General features: G+C 45.7%; 1 protein-coding gene across 3 annotated transcripts in view; it reads right to left on the reverse strand.

Moving 5' to 3' along the window:
* The window catches only part of TRAPPC10 (trafficking protein particle complex subunit 10), a 96779-nt gene that overhangs the window by 41596 nt on the left and 30487 nt on the right, over positions 1-24696 (reverse strand). For all 3 annotated transcript variants that reach the window (XM_053565689.1, XM_053565691.1, XM_053565690.1), the window contains exons 4-7: positions 19387-19583; positions 15168-15363; positions 9622-9733; positions 6449-6696 (exon numbers count right to left, since the gene is read on the reverse strand). In XM_053565689.1, the coding sequence (XP_053421664.1) occupies positions 6449-6696; positions 9622-9733; positions 15168-15363; positions 19387-19583 (753 nt within the window). The remainder of the gene's footprint in view (positions 1-6448; positions 6697-9621; positions 9734-15167; positions 15364-19386; positions 19584-24696) is intronic.

The following is a 24696-nucleotide window of genomic DNA, read 5'->3' on the forward strand; positions in this document are numbered from 1 at the left end:
TCACAGTCTCCCGGATGTGACTTTCTTCCCTGATGGTTAGTACCTTTTAGGTCCTGTTTAAGAACTGTATGCCACCCTGAAAGATCACGGGGATGTTCTCTCTAGCCTGCCATGGCTCCTACAAGCAACAGAACAAAAGGCAAAGACCTTCAGGTCCTCCATCTGCCACCTGCCTCCCATACTCCTGTGCCTCGTCTCTAAGCTCACCCCGGTCTAGCAAGACTAAGTCCTTAGTAAAGCCATTTTCTCCTCCTGAAACATAATCTCCTGCCTGCCAGCCACAGCCACAGACAGCTGCCTGGTGAGTTCGTATTTCTGTTACACCTTCGTCCACACACCACCTGCACGTGGGCAGGGACTCATCTGTCCTCTGCTGACGCCCAGCACCTCCACCCTACTCGGCACGAGGATGCTCAGTGAGGATCTGCTGAGAGAATGAATCTTCAACTCGGATCTCCTCTAGAAACTGTCCCTCACATGTCACCAGCACCCTGCAAACGTTCAGCGAGCTGACCTGAGGTGCCACTGCAGAGCTGGCTTTTCCTCCTTTTCCCGGTGCCTGAATAAGGCATTTGCCACTGCTGAGCCACTGTCCTGACATCCCTCGTGGGCAGCTGGCTCAGTGCACTGGACAACAGGTTGTGTGCTGGTAGGTGGGAGCCCTCATCCCCTACCACATGTTTCCTCCCCTGCCAGCAGGCCAGCAAATGTCTCCTGGATAGCTCTCTAACACAAGAGTCATCCTGTCTGTGGATTCTTCTTCAGCAGCCCCTCCACTAGGTCCCTCCTGCCCCTCCAGGCCATCCCTACCACTCTTCCAGTCTGGCTCCTGCTCAAAGCCGCACAGGCCCTCTCCCTCCCTACCAGGGCACCAGCATGGTGTCTGCTGCATAGCAAGCGCTGAGTTCCCTCGGACACACCTCTGTCTCCTTCCTCTGCCACCCCCAACCTTGGCATGCCACGCCCAGCTGGGCAGCTTAGACTACACATCTCCCCTGTTCACACTTCTGTGCAGCTGTGGGGTGGGGGCTTGGTACACAGGGCCCCTGCTACAAGAGAATGGCACCAAGAGCCTTTCCAAACAAAACCAAGCCCCTGGGGCAATTACTACAACACACACACTGCCTTCTAGAAAATACATTCCTCGTACTCTTCCCTTATTCACCAGTTTGGTAAAGATTAAAATACGCACACGTTATACTTCTGTTCTTGCCAAAGGTTTGGGAAAACAGGCATTGCTAGTGTGACTAAAAGCCTTTCTGGTGGACAAATAGACAGTACATACAAAAAGCTTCAAAGTCTTTGAGTCAGCGACCTGCCTGCTCTGTGTGCATTTATGCGCAAAGATGTACGTACACAGGTGAGCACTGGGCAACCACAAAGAGCTCGGAACAACTCAGATACTTAGAACAGGACCGAGTAATTGCAATTTGTTGACATATAAAAAGGGCACAGTCAAAAAGGGGAACCTGTTGCTGTTAGCAAAATCAATGACGTTTTCTTCTATATATTTATCTTTATTTTCCAAATTTATACAGGGAATATACACAACTTGTAAATGTAGGAAAAACAGAAAACTGTTGTAGAAAACAGTGGAGCATTCTGAACTCACACAGAATGGGCATGGCTTCACAGATGCTGCCCCAACCCCTAGCTCCTGGCTGTACGGGGCAGTCCAGTTTCCATTATTACACATTTGCAATCAGGGAACTGGCCCAAGGCCAAGTATCTGGCACCACATGGTAGGGGTCCCACTACAAAGGTGGGATGTGTTCCCATGGCCACCAGAGTGTGGACTGATGCCCTACGTGACAGTCAGGGCTTGTTTCCACATCTGGCCACTACTGATATCAACTGATAAGCCAACCAGGAAGTTACTGGGACATGTTTTACAAACCACAAAGGCAAACATATGGAGTACCTTCTGCTAAAGCAATTCCCCAGTTAAAAATACATAAAACAAACCCGGGCACGGTGGCTCACACCTGTAATCCTAGAATTCTAAAAGTCAAGGCCGGTGGATTGTTTGAGCTCAGAAATTCAAGACCAGCCTGACCAACATCAAGACCCTGTCTTGAAAAATAGCCAAGCTTTGTGGTGGGCACCTGTAGTCCCAGCTACTTGGGAGGCTGAGGCAAGAGAATTGCTTGAGCCCAAGAGTTTGAGGTTGCTGTGAGCTGTGATGCCACAGCACTCTACCCAGGGTGACAAAGTGAGACTGTCTCAAAATAAATAAATAAATAAACACACAAAACAGTTGCAAAATGTAGGCTTCGTGTTTAAAAAGGCTTTGTGTTTATACGTATCCATAAACATAAAAAGAACCCACATCTGCCCAGCGTGAGCTGACTGAGTGCCTGGCTAGCACCACCACTGCTGCTTGGAGCCACCTCGCCTCTGCCCACCAGAACCCAAAGCTCAACATGGTCTTCTGGCCACTTCCTGTGTGAATATGAAAAAAATGACATGCCAGAAAGGTGACCCAGACAGTGAATTCATGGTCTATTTTTGAAAGTAGAATAAAATGTATTCATTAATTCTGTCTTCTGAATTTTTAATCTTTCCACAAAATCAAAAGAAATTCTAAGAATAAATTCTACAAATGAACTGCCAACTGTAAAACTTATTTAAGATATAACTCCTCTAAGAAAAAAAAAACAAAAAACACCCATTGAAAGATCTTATCTCAGATTAGGTTAAGAGAACAATCCTGTGCTTGCCACACATGACCAGCGCAGCTCATCGGCAAGTTCCAGCAGGCTCACGTGGGCCCAGCCTCGAGGAGAAACATCTCGTCAGGCGTTGGCACAGACACTCATGGGCAAATCCAGTAAGTGTGGAGGGCCACACGCCAGGCACCGCACGGAGCTGCTCTTACACACAGACCTCACTGGGACCTCACAACCCAAATGACAGCTGGGACTCTGTCTCCTTCTTAGGGGTTAGAAAATGAAGCTTCAAGGGGAAAGAAAAAACTCAAGAGTCCCTGGCCCAAAAAGAGTAGAGACAGACCTGCACCTGACAGGCAGAGCCCATCCTCCCAGCCTCTCTGCTCAACTATCTGCCAAAACTGGATTCTTACAAAAGGACCCTTACAACCAGGCTAGAGTAAACCTACCTATGCAAGAGAGAAAGAGAAGAATTTCCCAGGGAAGCATTGCAAGGGGCCAGCGTGAACCTCGGGGTGCCTCAAACATGGGAACAAAGTGTGCTAAGAGCATCATGGGCCTCAGCAGTGAGTGACAGAGGAGGTCTTCACAGGAATCCAACAGGTGCAGCACAGGTAAGGATGCCTCCAGCTGTGTACATTGAGAGGGGAACAGGAAATAGGAAATGGGGCATTAGGAGAGAAGAGACAGCAAGCAACAGTGGGTAGAGGGGCCTCGCCTGGAATCCAGCATCTAGCATTCTGCTTTGGTCACCTCCTCTCTGGTAACACAGAACTAGAAAGCACTGGAAATGCGCTCTGTGGACTTTCCACATCCCTGATGAGCCTAGGAAAATGAACAGACCCCTCACAGCTAATGTGAGCCCCGAAATTCCCAAGAGGGAGGCCACACTATCTATCACTTACACATATCTCTTTCCATCCAAAAGGGCGTTAAGCCTATTTGTTTCTCCTTCCCCAGAATTCAGAAGACCAGCTGGGAAGAGTTTCTGAAACTACTCTGCAGCAGGAGGACAGGAGGACATGAGTGTGCTGCCCTGTAGAGAACCAGCAGGACACTGTGTCCACCACTTCCCCAGCCCCCCTGTGCTGTGCAAACAGAGTGCAAGGGCAGCCACGGGGAAGCAGGCCACCAGCAGGCAACACTGTCAGAGGGGAAGAAGTTGCCTTTTCCAGTCAGTATGTGATGTCTCTAGTCCAGTTGGCCTCTCACATCCACCTTCCAGACTTTTCCACCCTGCTCTCTGCTGGTGGGAGCTACATGTAGCACCCTCACCTCCCAGCTTCCAGAATGCCCAGAAGGGGTCAGAGCCGGGAGATCAGAGGGAAGGAGGACAGGGGAGTGGTTGTAGGTGCCTATCCCTTCACTGCAGAGCTGCTGTGGGCCAGTGGCCCCTTACCAGCTGGGTACAGCCCACCTCAAAGCCACTGCTTTGTGTGCCCTGCCTTGCTCTGAAGACTCTTCCCCCCTCTATGCAGGTGAGCAGCCATGATATTATTATACCAGTCAGTGCTCTAAGGCTGGAAAAATAACTTGGGGAAATTCTTAAATCCTGCAGTTTGTGATTCTGCTGTGCCCAACACTAAAGGAACTGAGTCTGTGCCATCCTCCTGAGTCTTCCTACACCTGTGCTAAACTGCAACAGCACTTTCTAATAAACCCTCCTGGGACTATCTTCATTTCAAAATGCCATAACTGAACCACTTGAACTTTTTAATACACACCCCAATTTTTTTTCCCTAATCAACTAGTAAGACAAACATCTCTCAGCCAGGTAAAATCTCTAGGACCCGCGCACACAGAGTCCTGCACTGTACAGTGACCTCACCCCAGTCCGCAGAGCCGGACGCAACGACTGAAGCTCTAAGTCTTTGCAGTTACAGGTAGCTCAAACAGTATTATGTTGAGGTAGAAAATGTTATTTTTCCTCATTTGCTTGATTTGATATCTAAGACAAGAAAAATCTGATAAAAACTCTTAAAATCTTAAGTGTGATTTGGGCTAGACACTAATGAGATTAGCTGTGAAACAAGAATTTCTCCTTTAAAAACTAAAATAATTTCACGTAGGTTAAAAAAAAAAAAATTAAATACCAAGCCAATTCCCCCTAGCACTTTTTTTTGGACTCTGCCATTGTACAACCTTGAGTTCAGATCTCAGCTCTGTATGTACTATGTACTAGTTAGGTAAACGTTGAAACTTAATTTTTCCCCAGAGTCCTGCATTGGTGAATTTTCAAAGAGAAGATGCATAAATGTGCTTGGCACCCTGCCTTGCATGCAGTAGGTGCTCAGTAAATATTAACTACGATTAATTAAAATAGTATCTTACCCAGGAAATAATCAGAGCTCAGAGAAATTGAGTACTTACCTGAATGAAGCACAGAATAAGTGAACAGAGTAAAGCAAAGTTTCAAACCCAGGTCTCCAGATAGAAAAGCTATGTTCTTTTGGTGGACTAAATGGTGGTATTATTACTTACACAACTGTATTGAACTCGATGGAGCCTATGTTGAGAAATAATATTTTTATTTTTATCTTTAAAAAAAAATTTAAATATCTTAAGATTATTTAAACCAAGCACTGAATCTTATTTAGTATGCTAGGGCACAAAAAAATAAGTTATTCAAGTTATTATATTATAAAATACTATCTCTCCCAATGGATTACTTATACACTAAATTTATACTTAGGAGAGATTTTATAAAAGGGCCTTCCAGGGAGCTTCCCCTTGGGACCTTCATGTGGAGTACAACAGGAAGGACCCTCCCCAGGGCCTTTGGTGGTCTGGACTCCATGGATAGTTGTATGTCTTTGGGCAAGTCACCCTACCTCTTGCAGATGTGGTTTCCTTGTTTATAAAATGAAATCAGACCACTCACTTAGGAGATACCAACTGAGAATGGAGGGCAAGGGTGACCACAAATCCTCTGAAATTACATGTGACATTTTTCTAAGTATGTATGGGAATGGTTCTGGGTAAAGAGGCCAATCCAACAAGAATCACAGACTAGCTATGGTCTTTAGATTTCCCTTCCCTCACTAAAATGCGCACGATTATGATGGCAGTAAGAGTTCAGTAGTCCTTGGAGAATTAATCTTAAAGGCAGAAATTTCACTAACTGGCTTCCTTCACACACAAGCATGTGTATACTTTTTTTCTTTTTTTGTAGACACAGAGTCTCACTTTATCGCCCTCAGTAGAGTGCCGTGGCGTCACAGCTTACAGCAACGTCCAACTCCTGAGCTTAGGCGATTCTCTTGCCTCGGCCTCCCAAATAGCTGGGACTAGAGGCGCCCACCACAACACCCGGCTCTTTTTTTTTTTTAATGACATATCTTCATTAAGCTTCATGCTGCCCATCATCAGGGCACAGCCTGCTGTGTTTCACTCACAGGGCTGCATGCACATCCATGTGCAAAACGATCTATCTGAAAAGACAGCCTAGAAATACAATAAACGTCTCTGTACAAAACTTACAGAAGAGTAATTTTTATCAGTAAAGATCAGCTCACACAGGAAGTTATATTAAGAAACTGATCTAAGAGGCTTGCTTTGGACCAACATGAACTTCATCCTGTTGAGAGCAGATATTATATTTTGGGGCAATTAATCAATGTAAAAAGTAATTATTCAAATAACACACTAAAAATTATAGACATTTAGAAAAGGAAAACTCCTTCCTAAGCACTAACAGTTCAATGCCTGGGATTTCAAGGTGCAGAGTTTTCTGTTTGAACAATCGAGAAATGGGTAAATGGGGAAAGGGGCTGACTCACTTCCAAGAGCTTCAGTTCCTGCACACAGCTGTGCAGCAGCTCTAGGGCGCGCTGAGCCACCTCCCACGGCCTCTGCAGGAAGAGCAGCAGGGTGCACTGGCGAGAGAACAGGTAACTGCGCAGATCTAACAGGGCGGCTTCTTGCCTCTGTATCAACTCCCGCTTCTCCATATCTATGGGCTTTCGAAGGATCAGTCCGTTCCAGCTCTTCACCGGTTGGCAGAAAAAAGCCAGCCAGTTGGCACCATCTAAACAAACACACATCATGAAAGGCGCTGACTGCAGGTACCACAGTTTACTGAGATTCTCACTCAGGATGTGAGGCCTTGGGCACAAGCAGGCAGCTTAATAACTGATGACTCCCCCCCACCTTCAGTCCTGAGGTTCCCCACTCAGCAGCTCCAGCACCTGGCAGCTGCGGCTGCGCACAGAACAGCATGACCAGGCGGCAAGGCACACCAGCCTCTGGGCCCAGAAAGTCAGGAGCGAGAATCGAAGAGGTCAGAGAGCTATCTGGAGGCCTCAGGCCCCCTTCCCTGTGTGCCTGTTACCCTGACCTCCTGGGACTTCAGTCTTCCTTAGATTGCATCTTTTTCTACTTATTTCCCTACCTGTGTCAAGCTCCTAGAAGGGAGCAGAACAGGCAGGGGATGGAGGGCTGAGCAGCCGCAATCAGGAAAAACCCTTGCCTGTTAAAGATTTCAACAAGGCTCCCTAAATATGATATTAAACATAAGAAGCTACAATAACAAGTCATTAAGATCTTTATGGAAAAAAACTTAATCTATTTTTCTCTTTCCAAAAGAGGTGTCAAAGAGTTCACTCATACTCTTACTAGGATACAACTAGGTATGACATGCTAAGTATCAGAAGTACCAGGCATAGCTGACAGTGCCCTTCGCTGAGCTGAGCTTCTCCCTGAGTCCCTACACCCCTTGCCAGGCCCTGCCCTCATCATTACTTCTAGAGTAGGGACAGTGCCCACAGCGGGAACTGACATCTCCCTACATACAGGCTCCCCAGCTGACACTAGAATTCCCCAAAATCACTCCTTTCTTCAAACACAGTGACAAGACAAAGATGTCTAGAAAGCAATGCCCCTTGCCAGGCCCTGCCCCAGCATTCTCCTGGGATGAGAATGTCATCAGGCCTCTGTGCCAAGGGCAGCTCCTCAGAGGGGCCACCCCAATGCCTCTCTAAGCTTCCAAGGCACTTACCTCACTCTAACCCTCAATCATATCCCTCTCTACAGCCTGTGCTTATTACCTTCCGACACGAGGCCACACATGTGCTCTTCTGTGCCCATGTCCCCTTCACGTAAGCTCCCGGAGGGTTTTGTTTTGCTTTATTCCTCACTGTATTTAGAACAGTGCCTAACACATGGTGGGCCCACAGTTAAGTATTTACTGAATGAAAGAATAAAAATAATCAATTTTTTGAAAATTCAGCCATAAAATTTGGTCTAGGCTTGCTTACTTTTGGATTTTAAATTGCCCCAGATTTATTTTAAAACTGAGAGGAAAAAAACGTGAAATAATAAGAACTATATTTTTTGTTTTGTTTTGTTTTTGGAGACAGGGTCTTGCTCTGTCACCCAGCTGGAGTGCAGTGGCACAATCACAGCTTAGTGCAACCTCAAACTCCTAGGCTCAAGTGATCCTCCTGCCTTAGCCTCCCAAGTAGCCAGGACTACAGGGGAGCACCACCACACCCAACTTGTATAAGACATTTAAAAGACATATATGTGTAATAAGGACAAATAAGACATAAAAAAAAAAAATACAAGAAATATAGTTTTACCTCTTCTGATTTTTTTAACTTAATTAGTAAATACTTTTCATTGGTTATATGTTTATACTTGCATGTTAGCAGAGTAAAATACCCAAACCTGAACGTCATTAAAGACTGGCTTGGCGTGAGTATCCACCAGTGACCCTCATCATTACTTCTGGAGTAGGGACAGTGCCCACAGAGGGAACTGACATCTCCCTGCGTACAGGGTCCCAGCTGACACTAGGATTCCCCGAAATCTCTCCTTTCTTCAAACACAGAGACAAGGCAAAGGTGTCTAGAAAGAGCAATGCTTATGGTGGCAAGAGAAAACCACCCAAATGTCCAACACCAGGGACAATTTAATAAACTCTCAGGAATGCACACTGTGAAATAAAATGATCTTAACGTGGAGAGATAGCCACAATGGATTTTTATTTTATTATTATTATTATTTTTTTTTTTTTTTTGCGGTTTTGGCCGGGGCTGGGTTTGAACCCACCACCTCCAGCATAGAGGGCCGGCGCCCTACCCCTTTGAGCCACAGGCGCCGACCCACAATGGATTTTTATAAGGAGGAACTATAGAGAAATGTCTGAATAATACCATTTCTATCAAAATACAAATTAGCATGGGCGGCACCTGTGGCTCAGTCAGTAAGGCGCCGGCCCCATATACTGAGGGTGGCGGGTTCAAGCCCAGCCCGGGCCAAACTGCAACAAAAAAATAGCCAGGTGTTGTGGCGGGTTCCTGTAGTCCCAGCTACTAGGGAGGCTGAGGCAGGAGAATCGCTTAAGCCCAGGAGTTGGAGGTTGCTGTGAGCTGTGTGACGCCACAGCACTCTACCCAAGGGCGGTACAGTGAGACTCTGTCTCTACAAAAAAAAAAAAAAATACAAATTAGCAAAAAACGGCAATTATCAATGTTTATCTTTATATATGGCTTCATTGTGCTAATTTTGTAATTTTAAAAATATTTAAGATACTATTTAAAAGCTTAAAAGAAAGATGAATACCCATTACAAGGGTATCATAACAGACCTCCCAGCAACGAGCCCTCAAGTTGCCCAAGACAACTTCTGAACAGAAGTGAAAAAGACTTCTTCCCATCCTAACAAGGAGGCACGGGAGTAGTGCTAGCAGGCTAAGTTGCAGAAATAACACTTTATACCTGAAAACAGCTTTTGAAATGCTTTTATTACTTAAGATTCTTCTAAAAAGTGAAAGTGACTAATTCTTAATGCTCATTTCATTTCCTGTAAGAATTCTGAGAATACTGCCGATATAATTTGTACAATAACAGCAAAAGTTGATTGATCATTAGGTAAATAAATGGGAGCTTCCAGACTATCTGAAGGTGGGGAGACTGCTGAGAAAGCCCTCGTTGCTGAGAGCGCTACTCACCCCCGGCCCCGAAGTTGACGACGTACTGGGAGAAGAGGGCATCCAGCTCGTCATACTGCACCAGTGCATCTTCAAACTGCTGCAGCATCTCAAAGACAAAGGCAAGCTCCTCCTGTTCACCCGCAGTAAGTTGTAGAAAAAGAAAAATCACCAATCAACATTGAAACAAGGTGCAGCATTAAAGACAACAGGAAAAAGTGAGCAGCACCATGAGCAAGGTGCACGCTGCGCTAAGCAAAACTCCATTCGACGACCCTTACACGCCAACGTTCATGCACACACAAGTGGACTCGCCCACGGTGATTTCCAAACACCCGCCTTGACCTCAGCCGCACTGGACACAACTGGTCAGTCTCCTCTCGTCCGTGGGGCTTCCCCTGAAACCCCGCTGCCTGCCTTTCCCCCTCCCTCTCCACTACAGCTCCTCATCTGCCTGCTGGTTCCTCCCATACCCCAAGCTCCTCCAGGCTCACCCCTGGACTTCTCTTTCTACACTCACTATTCCTTCTAAGGAATAGTGGCTTTACATGCCAGCTACGAATTACAACCACCACGCATGTAACTGCAGCACAGGCCACCCTTGTGGCTCCTCCTGCGCTCAGCATCCTCACATGGATGTCTTGCAGTCATCACAAGCCTACACAGCCCACCTGAAGTCCAGTCCTTTTTCGAGATTCACTCTACCACAGCTTTGTCCTTGTCAGTCACAGAGGGGAATCCTAAGTCCTCTGAGCAGTCCCCAAGCCCTTCAAATTCTGCCTCTCAATCCCTTCTCAGCATCCCCTCTGACCTGCTCACTCAGCTCTACTACCAAGGCCCTTGCCTCCTGCCCACATGCACTGGGCACAAAGCTGCCTCGGGGCCTCTGCACTACTTCCTACAGCCTGGAGCACTTCTTCCCTCTTCCTCTAAATGTCCACATGGCCGCTCTTCAACACCTGCTATGTCACTGGCTCAGTGAGGCTGTCTGCCAACCCTTCCTTAGACTGCCCACTCGGCCTCAGCCCCACATCTCTGCATCTTGGAACTTGGGTCGTACCGTCTGTATCACATGCTTGCTTGTGTCCCCTCCACTATCACATGAGCTGGTGAAAATTGCCTACTGACATCGTCCCAGCACCTAGCAGAGTGCCTGGCACATGCTGGGATATTTGTTGAACAAAAAAATGTGAGAAGGCAAGACACAGATGATTTTTTTAAATGTCTGTTATTGCACATTAAAAAGTAAACCCAGGAGGGCGTGCACGTGTATCATCTACATCCTGACGTGTTCAAGGACTTGGGACCCAATCCACCTTATGCATCTGCAGAGCTATTCTGAGACCCCTACAGGCCCGGTCCTGCTTGGTGGGTGAGAACCAAGAGCACCCTTTCCTGGCTGTAACTGTGCTGACCAGGTAAATGCACTCAGTCCTGGGTAATGAAGATCCCCACGTATGAGGTAGGCACCAGTTTCTGTCAGCTACCATCTTCTCTGTAGCCCAAAGCAGCAGGGGACAGCACCCATGTCACCCACTCCAGAGCCCCAGAGCTGCGTCAAGCTCTCTTTCACGTCTCCTTTCCCTGGAAGTGCTGGTGGGCAGCATTTTACAAGAGACACTGCTAAGCTGTGTTGAATGTTCTCTTCATGAAGTATTTTCTTTTTTTCTTCTGAGACAGAGTCTCATGTAGCCCTCAGTAGAGTGCAGTGACATCACAGCTCACAGCAACCTCAAACTCTTGGGTTTAAGCGATTCTCTTGCCTCAGCCTCCCAAGTAGCTGGGACTATAGGCGCCCGCCACAACACCTGGCTATTTTGTTGTTGTTGTTGTTGTTGTAGTTGTCACTGTTGTTTGGCAGGCCTGAGCTGGATTCGAACCTGCCAGTTCAGGTGTATGTGGTTGGCACCCTAGCCACTGAGCTACAGGCACCGAGCCCTCTTCATGAAGTATTTTCAAAAAGGAGTACTTGAATGAACTAATTTTTTTCTTTTTAATTGTGATAAATGAAAATGAAATTGACCATCTTAACCATTTTTAAGGTTACAGTTCTGCAGCGTTACATGTGTTCATGTCATTGTACAGCCAGTCTCCAAAACTTTCCACCTCCCCAAACTGAAACTGTCCCCATTAAACACTAACTTGCCATGCTCCCCCACCCCCCAACCAGCCGCTGGAGCCCACCACCCTACTTTCCGTCTCTATGAGCTGACGGCTCTGGGGCCGCAGGTGAGTGGAGCCACAGGGTACTCAATGAGCTGACGGCTCTGGGGCCGCAGGTGAGTGGAGCCACAGGATACTCAATGAGCTGACGGCTCTGGGGCCGCAGGTGAGTGGAGCCACAGGGTACTCAATGAGCTGACGGCTCTGGGGCTGCAGGTGAGTGGAGCCACAGGGTACTCAATGAGCGGACAGCTCTGGGGCCGCAGGTGAGTGGAGCCACAGGGTACTAGTCCTTGTGTGTCTGGCTTATCTCACTGAGCATCATGTCCTCCAGGCCCACCCACCTTGTACCTTGTGTCAGGATTTCCTTCCATACCCATTTTTACTTCTGAGCTAACTTTAGACTTACAGAAATACTGGCAAAAAATAATAATCATATCGAGTTTCTATACAGTCCTTACTTAGCTTCCTATAACATTAATATCTTACATAGCTATAGTACAATTATCAAAATCAGAAAATTAACATTGGTACAACACTATTAACTAAACAATCCTTATTTTAATTTTTGAAGTTTTTCAGTAACGTGCTTCCTCCTAATCCAGGATGTGGCCCTCTCCCCCAGGCTCCCTGTCCCATGGAGGCTTTGCCCCGCCACCTGCTGCAGCCCATCAGTCTCTCTCTGACCTCCCTGCCTCTGGTGCCCTTGGCACCCTTGAAGAGTTCTGGTAAGTGACTGTGTCTAATATTCCTCTGGGTCCATCTGGTACACTGGCCTGACTGCCAAGAGAGTATCTGTTTTTTCACAGAGAAAAGATGCTCTGTCTTCCTCAGGATGCCTTCATCAAGGAGTCCGTGATGGGGATCCTGCCTCTCCCGGGTGAAGCAGGCCTTGACCACCTGATGAGGGTGGTTACGGATCTGGCTGCCCTCTATAGGTGACAGACATCTCAGGGTCATGTGAATACACAAAGCCACTCTTCTCAGGCCTTCATCCACCCCTCAGCATCCACCAGTAGTCCTGTGTCAACAGTCCTCACTATGGTGTTCACCTAAAAGTCATGCTCTGTTTTGCTTTCCTTCCACACTGATCTATGGAATTCTTCTGTAGGCGAGAGCTCAAACTTCTCCCAGTTTAATGTATTTCATTTTTTTAAATTTATTTAATTAGTTTAATTTAATTTAAACTTTAATTTAATTAGTAAATAATTAAATTTGCTAATTTAACTATTTAGTTGTATCAATATAGTCTCATGGGTATTAATTTCATTCCTTTGTTAAAGCCTAACTCTATCACCATTTACTCCATTACTCAATTCAGTCCAGCTGTGGCCCCTGGAGGCTCCTTTGGGTGGTGCTGCCGTTCTTTCAATGGGCCCCCGTCTTTGCTGTGTATTCCCTTACTTTCTGGTTCCACAGGTATTTCAGCTCTATTGTGTCTCTTCCTGCTCCAGCCCGATAATCAACCATTTCTACAAGGACCCCGAGTCCTTCTACTGGAGAATAGAGTTTAGAAACCATGACCTTAGCACAAGTGTGCTCCTTGCTGCTGGGGTGCTGTTTCTATGCCCTGTCAGTGGACAGACCAAGGAAACAGGTGCTTGTACACTGACCTGCACACATGCACATGTCTGTATTTCTCAACCTACTTATCCCTCCCCTCATCTACCCATGCACCCATCCATCTATTCATCCATCCATCCACCCCCATTCACCCATATTCCAACCATCCACCCATTCATCCATCCACCCATCCACCTGTACACCCATTCATCCATCTATCCACCCATCTATCTACCCACATTCACCCATACTCCAACATCCACCCATCCATCCACCTGTACACCCATTTGTCCATCCACCTATGGGTTGGTTCATATAATTATATGAACACCATCTGTCTCCACCTATGAGTTGGTTCATACAGACACCACTGGCCCCAGCGAGCCTGTTGCTGTCCTTGTTTGTGTAACTCTCAGGGACTAAGCTCAATACGCTGGAAGAGTGAAGAGACAGGGCAACCAGAAAAGTCTGCAACACATGAACCACACAGAGCATTATTATACTCAAACCCCTTACATGTACCACGTTTTCCAAATGCCTCCAAGACATAAGCCTCAGAAAAAGAAACCAGGCCAGGCAGGCATGGTGGCTCATGCCTGTAATCCTAGCACTCTGGAGGCCGAGGCAAGTAGTTTGCTAGAGCTTATGAGTTCGAGACCAGCCTGAACAAAAGCAAGACCCTGTCTCTATTAAAAATAGAAAAATTGAGGCAAGAGGATCACTTGAGCCGAAGTTGGTGGCTGCTGTGAGCTATGACGCCACGGCACTCTACCCAGGGTGAGAGCTTGAGACTGTCTCAAAAAAGAAAGAAATCAAAATGTCTAATCAGATGGATCTTTCATTTACTCAAAGTGACCATCTCTTCAGTAATTAATACATAATTGATATGTAAATATGAAAATTATGCTTTCTCAATGAAAAGATGACAAATAAGAACAAGAAGCCTCAGGAGGAGTACTCCAGTAAGAAGGCCTTTTATCATCATCCCACATACTTAAGACCTTTCTTTTTAGCCAGTACAGTGGCTACACCTATAATCCTAGCACTTGGGGAGGCCAAGATGGGTAGATTGCTTTAGCTCAGGAGTTCCAGACCAACCTGAGCCAAGAGCGAGACCCCCTCTCTACAAAAAATAGAAAAACTAGTTGGGTGTTATGTCAGGCACCTATAGTCTCAGCTACCCAGGAGGCTGAGGCGAGAGGATCACTTGAACCCAAGAGTTTGAGGTTGCTGTGAGCTAGGATGCCACAGCACTCTACCCAGGGCAACTGAGTGAGTCTCTGTCACAAAAAAAAAAAAGACTTTTCTTTTTAAAAGGAAAAAAGAACTAATTATAAACCATTTTTAAAAGCCTAGACATTATTGAAAATTACAGTAAAAAAAAAAAAAAAACAGTTTAATAATTGGAACCCAAGGTTATAAAACAAAACTATGGAGGGAAGGTACTCAAAAAGTCATCATTCAATCACAGCACCTCACTGTGAACAGATCCCTTTACCCCTATAATTGGGGTGCTTCTGCATAATTCATTTCCAGGTAGACACCCCAGAAGGCACCTGAGATGTGAAGAAAGCCAAGACTCCTCTGAGGACAAGGCTCCAGACCTGGCTGGATGCCGAGCCTGGGGCACAGGAGGCTAGCTGGGCGGCCCCGGGGACCATCTCTGCGCTTCTGCTCCATGTCTGCTCTGGCTACTGCTTCAGTTTCTTGCTTTTAAAACCATCCCAATTAGAATCACCATGACAGGTGCCTTAATCAGAAAGAAAAAAAGAGGGAAGGGAGGAAGGGAAAAGGGGATGAAAGGAAGAAACAAACTGTTAGTTCTATAATTAGTGAAATACCTGAACCATGAAATATTCACAAAAGCTCCAGCCTGGCTCAGTCCTCTTCTCCCTCAAGGTTCTCATGTCATCCTCAAACTTGCCTAGGTTTTTGGTAAAAGACATAAGAAGCAAGGTCCTGAGTTTGGTCAGGAAGGCATTCCAGGATTCCTGAGTTCGAGAAGAGTCCTTCAAGGGGTCAGAGAGCACGACACACCTGCAAAGACAGGAATGGACTATCTGGAAAGACTCTCCACGCACAGCGCCAATGCTCACTGCTGCCCTGCGCCTGAGCGTCAGCAGTTCCTTCCACCTCCCTCCCTCCTTCCTTTTGTCTTTAAATGGCAGTGAAAAACAGCTGGGCATGGTGGTTCATGCCTGTAATCCCAACACTTTGGGAGGCCAAGGTGGAAGGATCACTTAAGGCCAGAAGTTCAAGACTAGCCTGAGCAAAACCCCATTTTACAAAAAATAGAAAAAATTAGCTGGGCAGCTTGTAGGCCCAGCTATTCGGGAGGCTCGGGTAGGAGGATCCCTTCAGCCCAGCAGTTGGAGGCTACAGTGAGCTATGATGAGGCTACTGTACTCTAGCCTACATTACAGAGTGAGACCCTGCCCCTCCCCTCAAAATATATATAGTGAAAGACAACATGAGGCAGCTGGTGAGGCACTAGCTAGGCAGGAAGAGGCTTCAGCACAAACTGGTCTGTTGCCACGTGGGCAAGAGTCCTGCACAAGCTCAAGTCAGTGCAGCTGGTGTGCATAGAAGGAGGGATATAGGAGCAGTCTGAGCCTTACACCCGTCTCCAGGTCCTCTAAAAAGAGCTGACTGTCACCACTCAGTTCCTTACTGGCCCTGGCCGCTTTGGGTCCACGTGATCAACTAGACCCATCCTGCCGTCTAGTTTTAATTCCTCCTATTCCCAGTTCAAGTCCACTAATTTCACGTGCTCTCCCCACTTCATCAAGCACATTCCTACTCACCCAGACATCACATCCTCAAGGACCTCCCCATCACCACCCCCAGCTGCTCTGCCCTCTGGGCTCCCAATGTGATCACACTTTCCCTTTCTGTAGGTCTGTCTCTCCCACCAGCCTGTGAGTGCTTCAAGGGCAGGGTTAATAAAGGAGTAGATAAAAGCTTGGCATGCTCCTACTTAACATAGAGCTCTGATACAAGTTAGCTACAAAGAGACTGTACCCATGGTGCAAAAAAATCAAAGACACAAAATTACAGAAATTTTCCAATGTATTTGGAAAAGGCAATGTGTCCATGAATATGCTGGAAATTGTAGCTGTCTTTAGCCTTGATAACTGTACTTAAGAAAGAGGATGAATAAATCTGAACTCAGAGTAACAATAAAATACTTATGCTATAAGCTTCAGCATTTGTTCTTAGTAACTATTTTACCTGGTCCCAACAAGTAGCAAAATAAATGGATTCTAAGTTTCACCTTCTCTGTGTCCCAGCATGTCCTTTGAGGGGATGACTAAATCCACAGAACTATAAATCAGTGGACAAAAAACGTGAAGCAGAATACACTCTACATGTCCTACAAGAAGAAGACTTAAAAGTTGGTGACTTAAAAGTTGGTAGCCGCTTTAATTCCCATCATCCGCCCCACTGAAAGGGACCTGAGCCAGTTCACACATCAGTTCCCCCAAGGACTGCAATATATTATCACTGTACAAGCTGCCAGGACAGTCCAACCCGGGGAGTGGCTGACATCACAGCCACCCTGAGCAGCTGGGCCCCAGGTGGAACAAGGAGCTCCAGGCTGGAATTTCAGAGCATCACTGGGCTGCTGCTGGCACAACTACTAACAAGTCAACCCTCTCCCTTGGCCTTATTTACCAAAAGCCTGAAAAATAAACAAAACCTTTTACCAAGTAATTTTCCTTAGAATTTATCTTGAAACAATTAAAGATGTTTACAACATTTTAGCTAGAAAGATGTTCATAATATTGTTGTTTATCATGATAAGTAAGCAATAACCTGTAAGCCCAGCAGAGAACTGTATAAATAATTTATGGTACATTAGTACTGTGGAATATTATACACTTGTTAATGATGAGGGTAAAGAGATACGTTTATTATTTACAAAGAAGTTTTATAATATAATAAATGAAAAAGCAAATATAAAACACTATACACAGTACGGTATCACTTTAAAATACACGAGTGTTGTATGTATGCATAATGAGAAAAAAGTCTGGAAAGACAATACCAAAATACTGAGAGTTAATATTCATTTCCTTTTTGTTCATTATTTTTTCTAATAATTCTACAATGAACATGCATATGTAAAATCAAAATTAAACACAAGTATACAGTTAAAAAATAGTAGGCCTTTTCAGAGTAAAGTATTACAATATTTTCAAAGGCCAGAAATTATACTATGTAATAAAACAATTGTCAATACAGATGGTACTAAATTCAAATTTGTGAATATCTGACCAAGAATTTTACATTAAAAAAAGATGTTAAAAAGTGACTTTGCAAATTAATGCAAATCAAAATAGTAGAAGGCACATTTAAACTTACTGAAGATGAAATGTTAAAAACTTTATTAAGTTAAATTTTATGTATAAAGAATAGTCATTTAAAACCACATTAAATTTAAAAAGGCTGAGCAGAAATATATTTTTGGAAATTAAAGATTATAAGACAGACTTTGAAGTAACCAATAGGTACTTTGCAAAAATCATCATATAATTTTAACATTTCACAAGCTGACATTCATATACCTCATTTGTACCAACTTGTTTAATTAATACAACCCCAAACAAATACAATTTCTTCTGTTGTTTTCACAAACACATCAGCGGCCACTTGGTCCTGCCTTCAGCCCTGCCCCATGTTCTCCCACTGTCGGCCCTTTCCCCTAGACTGTATTACAGAGCTCTCTACCTTCCAGGCTGCACCACAGTGTACTCTTTTCAGAACCAAAAATGTCAGTATTTGAACAACAGTCAGGGAAAGGACGCTCATTGTGTAATAGCATCTTGTTAAACTGTTAAGCTAACTCCTTTGGCTAGTTAATTTATGAATAATCTAAGAAAAAGTTTCCACAGGTCCAGACTGCATAAATTTCTCTAAGATCAGCAATCTAATTATTTAATTCAAATATAAATAAAGCAAATTTGAACAATTGTATGAAACATGAAAAAGGCTTTAAAAGCCTCAAGTGGCTAAGCACCAGCCACACACACCAGAGCTGGCAGGTTCGAATCCAACCCGGGCCTGCCGAACAACTATGATAACCACAACCAAAAAATAGCCAAGTGTTGTGGCGGGCACCTGTAGTCACAGCTACTTGGGAGACTGAGGCAAGAGAATTGCTTAAGCTCAAGAGTTGGAGGTTGCTGTGAGCTGTCATGCCATGGCACTCTACCCAGGGTGACAGCTTCAGGCTCTGTCTCAAAAAAAAGGCTTCTACCGGTGGCCCTGTGGCTGCTCCAGGCTGCACACTCAGGACTGCCACCCCTCGCCCCACTAGCCCTCACTGCACTCACACACCCTTTCTTAGCCCACCACTGCATTCTGGCCACCCAACAGCAGGCTCTCACAGCACTTTGGAACCTTCTCATCTGCCACTTGCCACTATGACCATGGTGGCTCCCACTGTCTCCCCAGGACCTGGGTGTGTTCAAGTGCTAAGCTATTAGACAGGGACCATCAGTCACATAGGAGCTAATGCGCCAGCCGGCTCAGCTAGGAGCAGCAGTGCAGAAGCAAAAGGAGGTGAGTTACACTCAGAGACAGCAAGACACAGGGGACAGAAACCCATGCAGTTAACTGAAGAAACTAATGACCAAACTTCTGAGCTCCCTTTAAAGTTTCTGAAGGAATTAAGTCAGCATTATAACTTCCATTCTTAGGAACTTTTAATAGGTATGAAAGAAAAAAAAAAAAAAGAAAAGAAAACACTCAGCTCATAGTTTAAAAAGTTTAAAGCACCCAAGTACTACAAGGCGTCTCAGTACCAGTCTTCAAAAAGGATCTGCCATTTGGGGTCCCCAGGGCCATGGAGCCCAGATTCACCCTCCCAGGCAGCACACTGGAGGGTTCCAGCCAGGATGGGAACCCCAGGAAGTCGGAGGCCAGCGCTCCTCTCAGCTCCCCACACTCCTCCCTGGAGACACCTGGTGAATACGTACACACGTACGCACTACCACCTGGAAGCCAGCAATCTGCATCACCAGGGAGCAGCCAAATGAGGCACAAAGATGCACTTACCGGTCACTCTGTTTATTACAAAAATCATTTCTTATTTTGTCCACAATAGAAGTTCGGGGAAGGATGTTGGTTTTGTTTTTTTTCTTGGCATCATTTTCGACTACCACTATTAACCAGTCCACAGAGCTATGAGCTTTCAGAACATTCTGCCATTTGGTGAGGTCATCTTTTACGGTAGCTTTATACACTTCAGTATCCTAAAAACAAATAAGTCATGGTAAGCAAGTTAATCAACACCCTTTGGTTTATGTGGCCAATGTATCTAACAATAGAGCCTGGCAGCCACAATGCTTTCATTAAGGCACAAGCTGGGTGAAAAGCCCAGCAGCCGACTAAGCCTGTAGCGCTCTGTGCAGACCTGACAACACACACACGATCCCAAGTACTGGTGACATTGAGGGAAACGAGCAGCAAGGTCCCTGAGGCTGAGGTGGGGAGTCAGAGAGCTAAGCAGGCTGCCCGCGGCAGTGCAGCCCATTAGGCAGGTTGGAGCTGTAAACCCAGGTCTGCGGCAAACAAGCACTCTGAGCACAAACAAGCACAACACGACCACCATCCCACCCCGGGCCAGGCCCTGTGGTGCTAAAGCTTGGGTGGGAAACCAGGCCAGCCTCCCACCGCAGCCCCTCTGCTCTCTGCAAGTCCCTGGAACTGTTCCAATCACAAACCCACAGAGGCCATGCAAGAGGCAAGGGGGCTTCAGCTGAGACACCCAGGAAAAAGGTTTCCCAGTGATAGTCTAATCACAGGGCTCAACGGGAAGCACCCCAGTCCTCAAAATCCACCCCATTTCTCATTTAGAATCCCAAACCTGAGCCTGCCACAAAGGCTCCCTCCTCCACAGAAGCAGAGCAGCACAGCTAACTTATCTTCCAGCAAGAATCCAGCAAACGGACATCTTTCTTGTTATTTGTACCCTTATTTATAAATCACTCTTATGCTCTGTAAATCTGCTCAGATTCTAATTCCATTTAAGTACAGAAAATCTAAAACCAAGTCACTTAATTAGGCACTGAGAAAATTTTGGAAACAATAATTGGGGGTTATTGTTTAAATATATACTTTTCTCTCTTTTAATACTTCTAACCATCCTGCCTTTATTTCTTTGGGTGTTTCAGTCACTCTTGATTAATACTGCTAATAGACATATGCTAATCTGAGAGATCCGCAAGTGAGTTAAATCTTAATTTCTGCATTTTGGTTTAACTAATGAAACACAAAGTTCCAAAAGCAGTAATTTTCACTTTCTCTTGATTTTAAAAACGGCTATATCCTGATTTAAATTATAAATACAATATGAATAAGAACTTTTACTTAAAAAGTGAGAGAAGGACCATCTTCAAAAATCAATTTTCTGCAAATATCCAACGATAATTTAATACATGGTGCATATTTGGCACAAAAGGGCAGTTTTTAGGACAAAGCATAGACTTTACAATGCTGGTGTGCTGCTGTCCCTCCCAGAGCCCCAAATGCGTCATGCCTGGAAGCAGAAACCAAAGGGGCCCACAGCCTCCAACTCCAGCAGCTTTAGGACAAAGAGCCGCCCAGAGTGCCTGCCTGCACCCAGAACGCCCAGCAGTCACAGGGTGAGCTGCCCAGAGTGCCTGCCCACCCCCAGAACGCCCAGCAGTCGCAGGGTGAGCCGCCTAGAGTGCCTACCCGCCTCCAGAACGCCCAGCAGTCACAGGGTGAGCCACCCAGAGTGCCTGCCCGTACCCAGAACGCCCAGCAGTCGCAGCACCCAGAACGCCCAGCAGTCACAGGGTGAGCCGCCCAGAGTGCCTGCCCGTACCCAGAACGCCCAGCAGTCGCAGCACCCAGAACGCCCAGCAGTCACAGGGTGAGCCGCCCAGGGTAACTGCCTGTCCACAGAATGCCCAGCAGTCACAGGGTGAGCTGCCCAGAGTGCCTGCCTGCACTCAGAACACCCAGCAGTCGCAGGGTGAGCCACCCAGGGAGGTTGTGAACACCTCCCTCGCCATTCTAAGGCCACCAGGCATCCTCTACCCAGACCCCTGCCTGCCCCCACCCCAGGAGAAGAGTCCTAGCCACAGGCTCTCCACATTAGGAAGGGCCTACCATACCCCAAGGGGACACTCTCACAGCTCTGCTAAGTCAATTTGCAGGGATTCTCCAGAAGAGACCTCCCAAACCAGAAAACAGGGCAGAAAGAACACAGACGTTCCATACAGCTTTAAGGAATCAACTCTGAGCTGTCAGTTGGCGTGATGTAGCCATCACTCACCACCATAAGCAACAATGCGACATCATGAAAATGACGCCACAACTCATAAGGAGAGCAGGCCACACCAGCGAAGCGAATGCCAATAGTCTCTACCAAAAACAAAGCTAGCGCTCCCATCCCTGTGAGTAGGGAGGAGTGACACAGGCAGGACCAGACAGCTGACCCAAAGGATAAGGTACCCACAAAGGGGGCAGCAGCCAAGGGTAGGACATCAAGGCCAACACGGGACAAGGAGGACATCCTCGGGGGAGACAGGCCTCCTGGGTAAGAGCTCGGCAAGGTGAGGAGGGTATCCAGGTGGTGGTAGAGTGACGTATAGCGTAAGAGGTGAGACCTCATGAGACAGGATGAATGAACTCAGGGCTGGCACAGGTATCGGAGGCCAAGCAGGGCAGAGAGGGCATGGCTGTGGGCGCCTCCCTCAGAAGGTGAGGCAATGAGGAAGTTTGTGCCAGGAGGGAATAACCGGCAGGGTCAGCCAAGTGCAGGAGCAAGTCACCCTCCTCTTAGAAGTAGAGTGACAGGAGAACGGTTGCAGGAAGGGAATTACCCCAATCATCGAATAGACAAAGAATGAGCACCTGGATCCTCCCTGTCAGAAAAATAGGTTATAAACATGTAAAGGGAGGAACCCAGAACCAACCTCATGGTGTGGACTGGACTGTGTGCACGTGTGTGTGCGGCACATCATCCAGCTGTGCCCACTGCGAGCTCACCAGCAAAGAGCACCCCCAGATCTACATCCGGTTTCTACATACAATTTTCCATGGCAGAAGCCAGTGCTCCTTGGAGAAATGGCTGGCCCCAGGAATGAGGCAAGAGGAGGACAGGAGAAGTCTGGAACACTCTCAGGCCAAAAGAGCAAATATCAATACATATCACAAAAATGTAATAACTGCGAGTCTTATTCTGGCACAAAATAGACAATGATCAATAGATCAATGTCCAGAATATTGTGCATAAAGGATGTTAGTTTAGAATAAAGGTGTTGGGCCAGCGTGGTGGCCCACACCTGTAATCCCAGCAATCTGGGAGGCCAAGGCTAGTGGATTACTTGAGCGCAGAAGTTGAGACCAGCCTGAGCAAAAGAGAGACCCTGTCTCTAAAAAATAGCCAGGTGTTGTCATGAGCTCCTATAGTCCCAGCTACTCAGGAGGCTGAGGCAAGAAGATCACTTGAGCCCAAGAGTTTGAGGTTGCTGTGAGCTATGACACGACAGCACTCTATCGAGGGTGACCAAGTGAGATTCTGTCTCAAAAAATAATAATAAAATAAAATAAAATAAAGGTGCTATTTCCAATAATTGGAGAAAAGACAGACTATTATGAAATAGTGCTAGGCCAATTTGCTTCCCATTTAGACCCTCAACCTCCACAGCTCCTAACTATATAAAAATATCTTGAAACTCAACACGTACAAATATAAGAATCAAATTATAAAAGTATTAAAATAGAAGAGAAAATCAGTTATCTTCAGATAGACAAGGCTTTCCTAAACAAGACACATTAACCAGAAACCATCTTTTAAATGAAACGTTTCACTGCATAAAAATTACAATAGTTGTAAGTATCTACACACCAAATAACACATCAACACAACCACCTACACAAAACAGCAACTACAGAACAGGCAAGAGAAATAAAATCACACCAATAATAGAAGACTTTACCAGGTAATCCTCAGTTAAAGGTAAGTAAAAAGGCCAAAAATGAAAATATTAGTGACCTGGGCAGCGCCTGTGGCTCAGCGGGTAGGGCGCTGACCCCACATGCCGAGGGTGGTGGGTTCAAACCCGGCCCCGGCCAAACTGCAACAAAAAAATAGCCGGGCATTGTGGCAGGCGCCTGTAGTCCCAGCTACTCGGGAGGCTGAGGCAAGACAATCGCCTAAGCCCAGGAGTTGGAGGTTGCTGTGAGCTGTGTGACGCCACGGCACTCTACCGAGGGCCATAAAGTGAGACTCTGTCTCTACAAAAAAAAAAAAAAAAAGAAAAGAAAATATTAGTGACCTAACCAATAACACAGATCAATAAGACAGATCTTATGAATAAATATTTAACATTACATATTAAGAAAATAAAGAAAATACATTCTCAAACACATTTGGAATATCCACAAAAACTGATCATTTATTAAGACACAGAGATAAAGTAAGTTTTATAAAGCAGAAATATTATAAACACTTTCTGATCGCAATGCAGTCAAAATAGAATTTTTAATGACATTTTTCAAAAATTTCTTTCAAGAAACTAAAAAAATTTCAAACAAAATTAGGTAAAAAGGGAAATACAAACAGAAAACAGATATTTTCTGAAAAGTAATGATGAAACATTAGAAAATATTTAAAGCAATAACCAGAGAAAAATTCATAACTTTAAAGACTTATATCAATAAAAATTAAAAAAGGAAAATCAGTACACTATAAACCTAAAAAATATCTAGAAAAAGAACAAAGTAAACCATAAGAAAACAAAAAGAAAGAAATAATAAAAATGAAAGCAGAAATTAATGAGGTAGAAAACAGACTAATAGGGCCAGGCATGGTGGCTCATACCTATAATCCCAGCACTTAGGAAACCAAGGGAGATAGATTGCCCGAGCTCATGGGTTCGAGACCAGCGTGAGTCAGAACGAGACCCTGTCTCTAAAAAATAGCCGGCCTTGTGGCGGGCGCCTGTAGTCCCAGCTACTGGGGAGGCTGAAGCATGAGAATCACTTGAGCCCAGAGTTTGAGGTTGCTGTGAGCTGTGACGCCACCGTACTCTACCAAGTGTGACATAGTAAGACTCTGTCTCAAAAAAGAAAGGGTAGCACCTTTGGCTCAGTGGGCAGGGCACCGGCACCATATACTGAGGGTGGCAGGTTCAAACCCAGCCCCGGCCAAACTGCAACCAAAAAATACCTGGGCGTTCTGGCGGGCACCTGTGGTCCCAGCTACTGGGAGGCTGAGGCAAGAGAATCACCTAAGCCCAGGAGTTGGAGGTTGCTGTGAGCTGTGTGATGCCACGGCACTCTACCGAGGGCCATAAAGTGAGACTCTGTCTTTACAAAAAAAGAAAGAAA

Source organism: Nycticebus coucang, chromosome 16 (assembly GCF_027406575.1).
Source record: "Nycticebus coucang isolate mNycCou1 chromosome 16, mNycCou1.pri, whole genome shotgun sequence".
Lineage (NCBI taxonomy): Eukaryota > Metazoa > Chordata > Mammalia > Primates > Lorisidae > Nycticebus > Nycticebus coucang.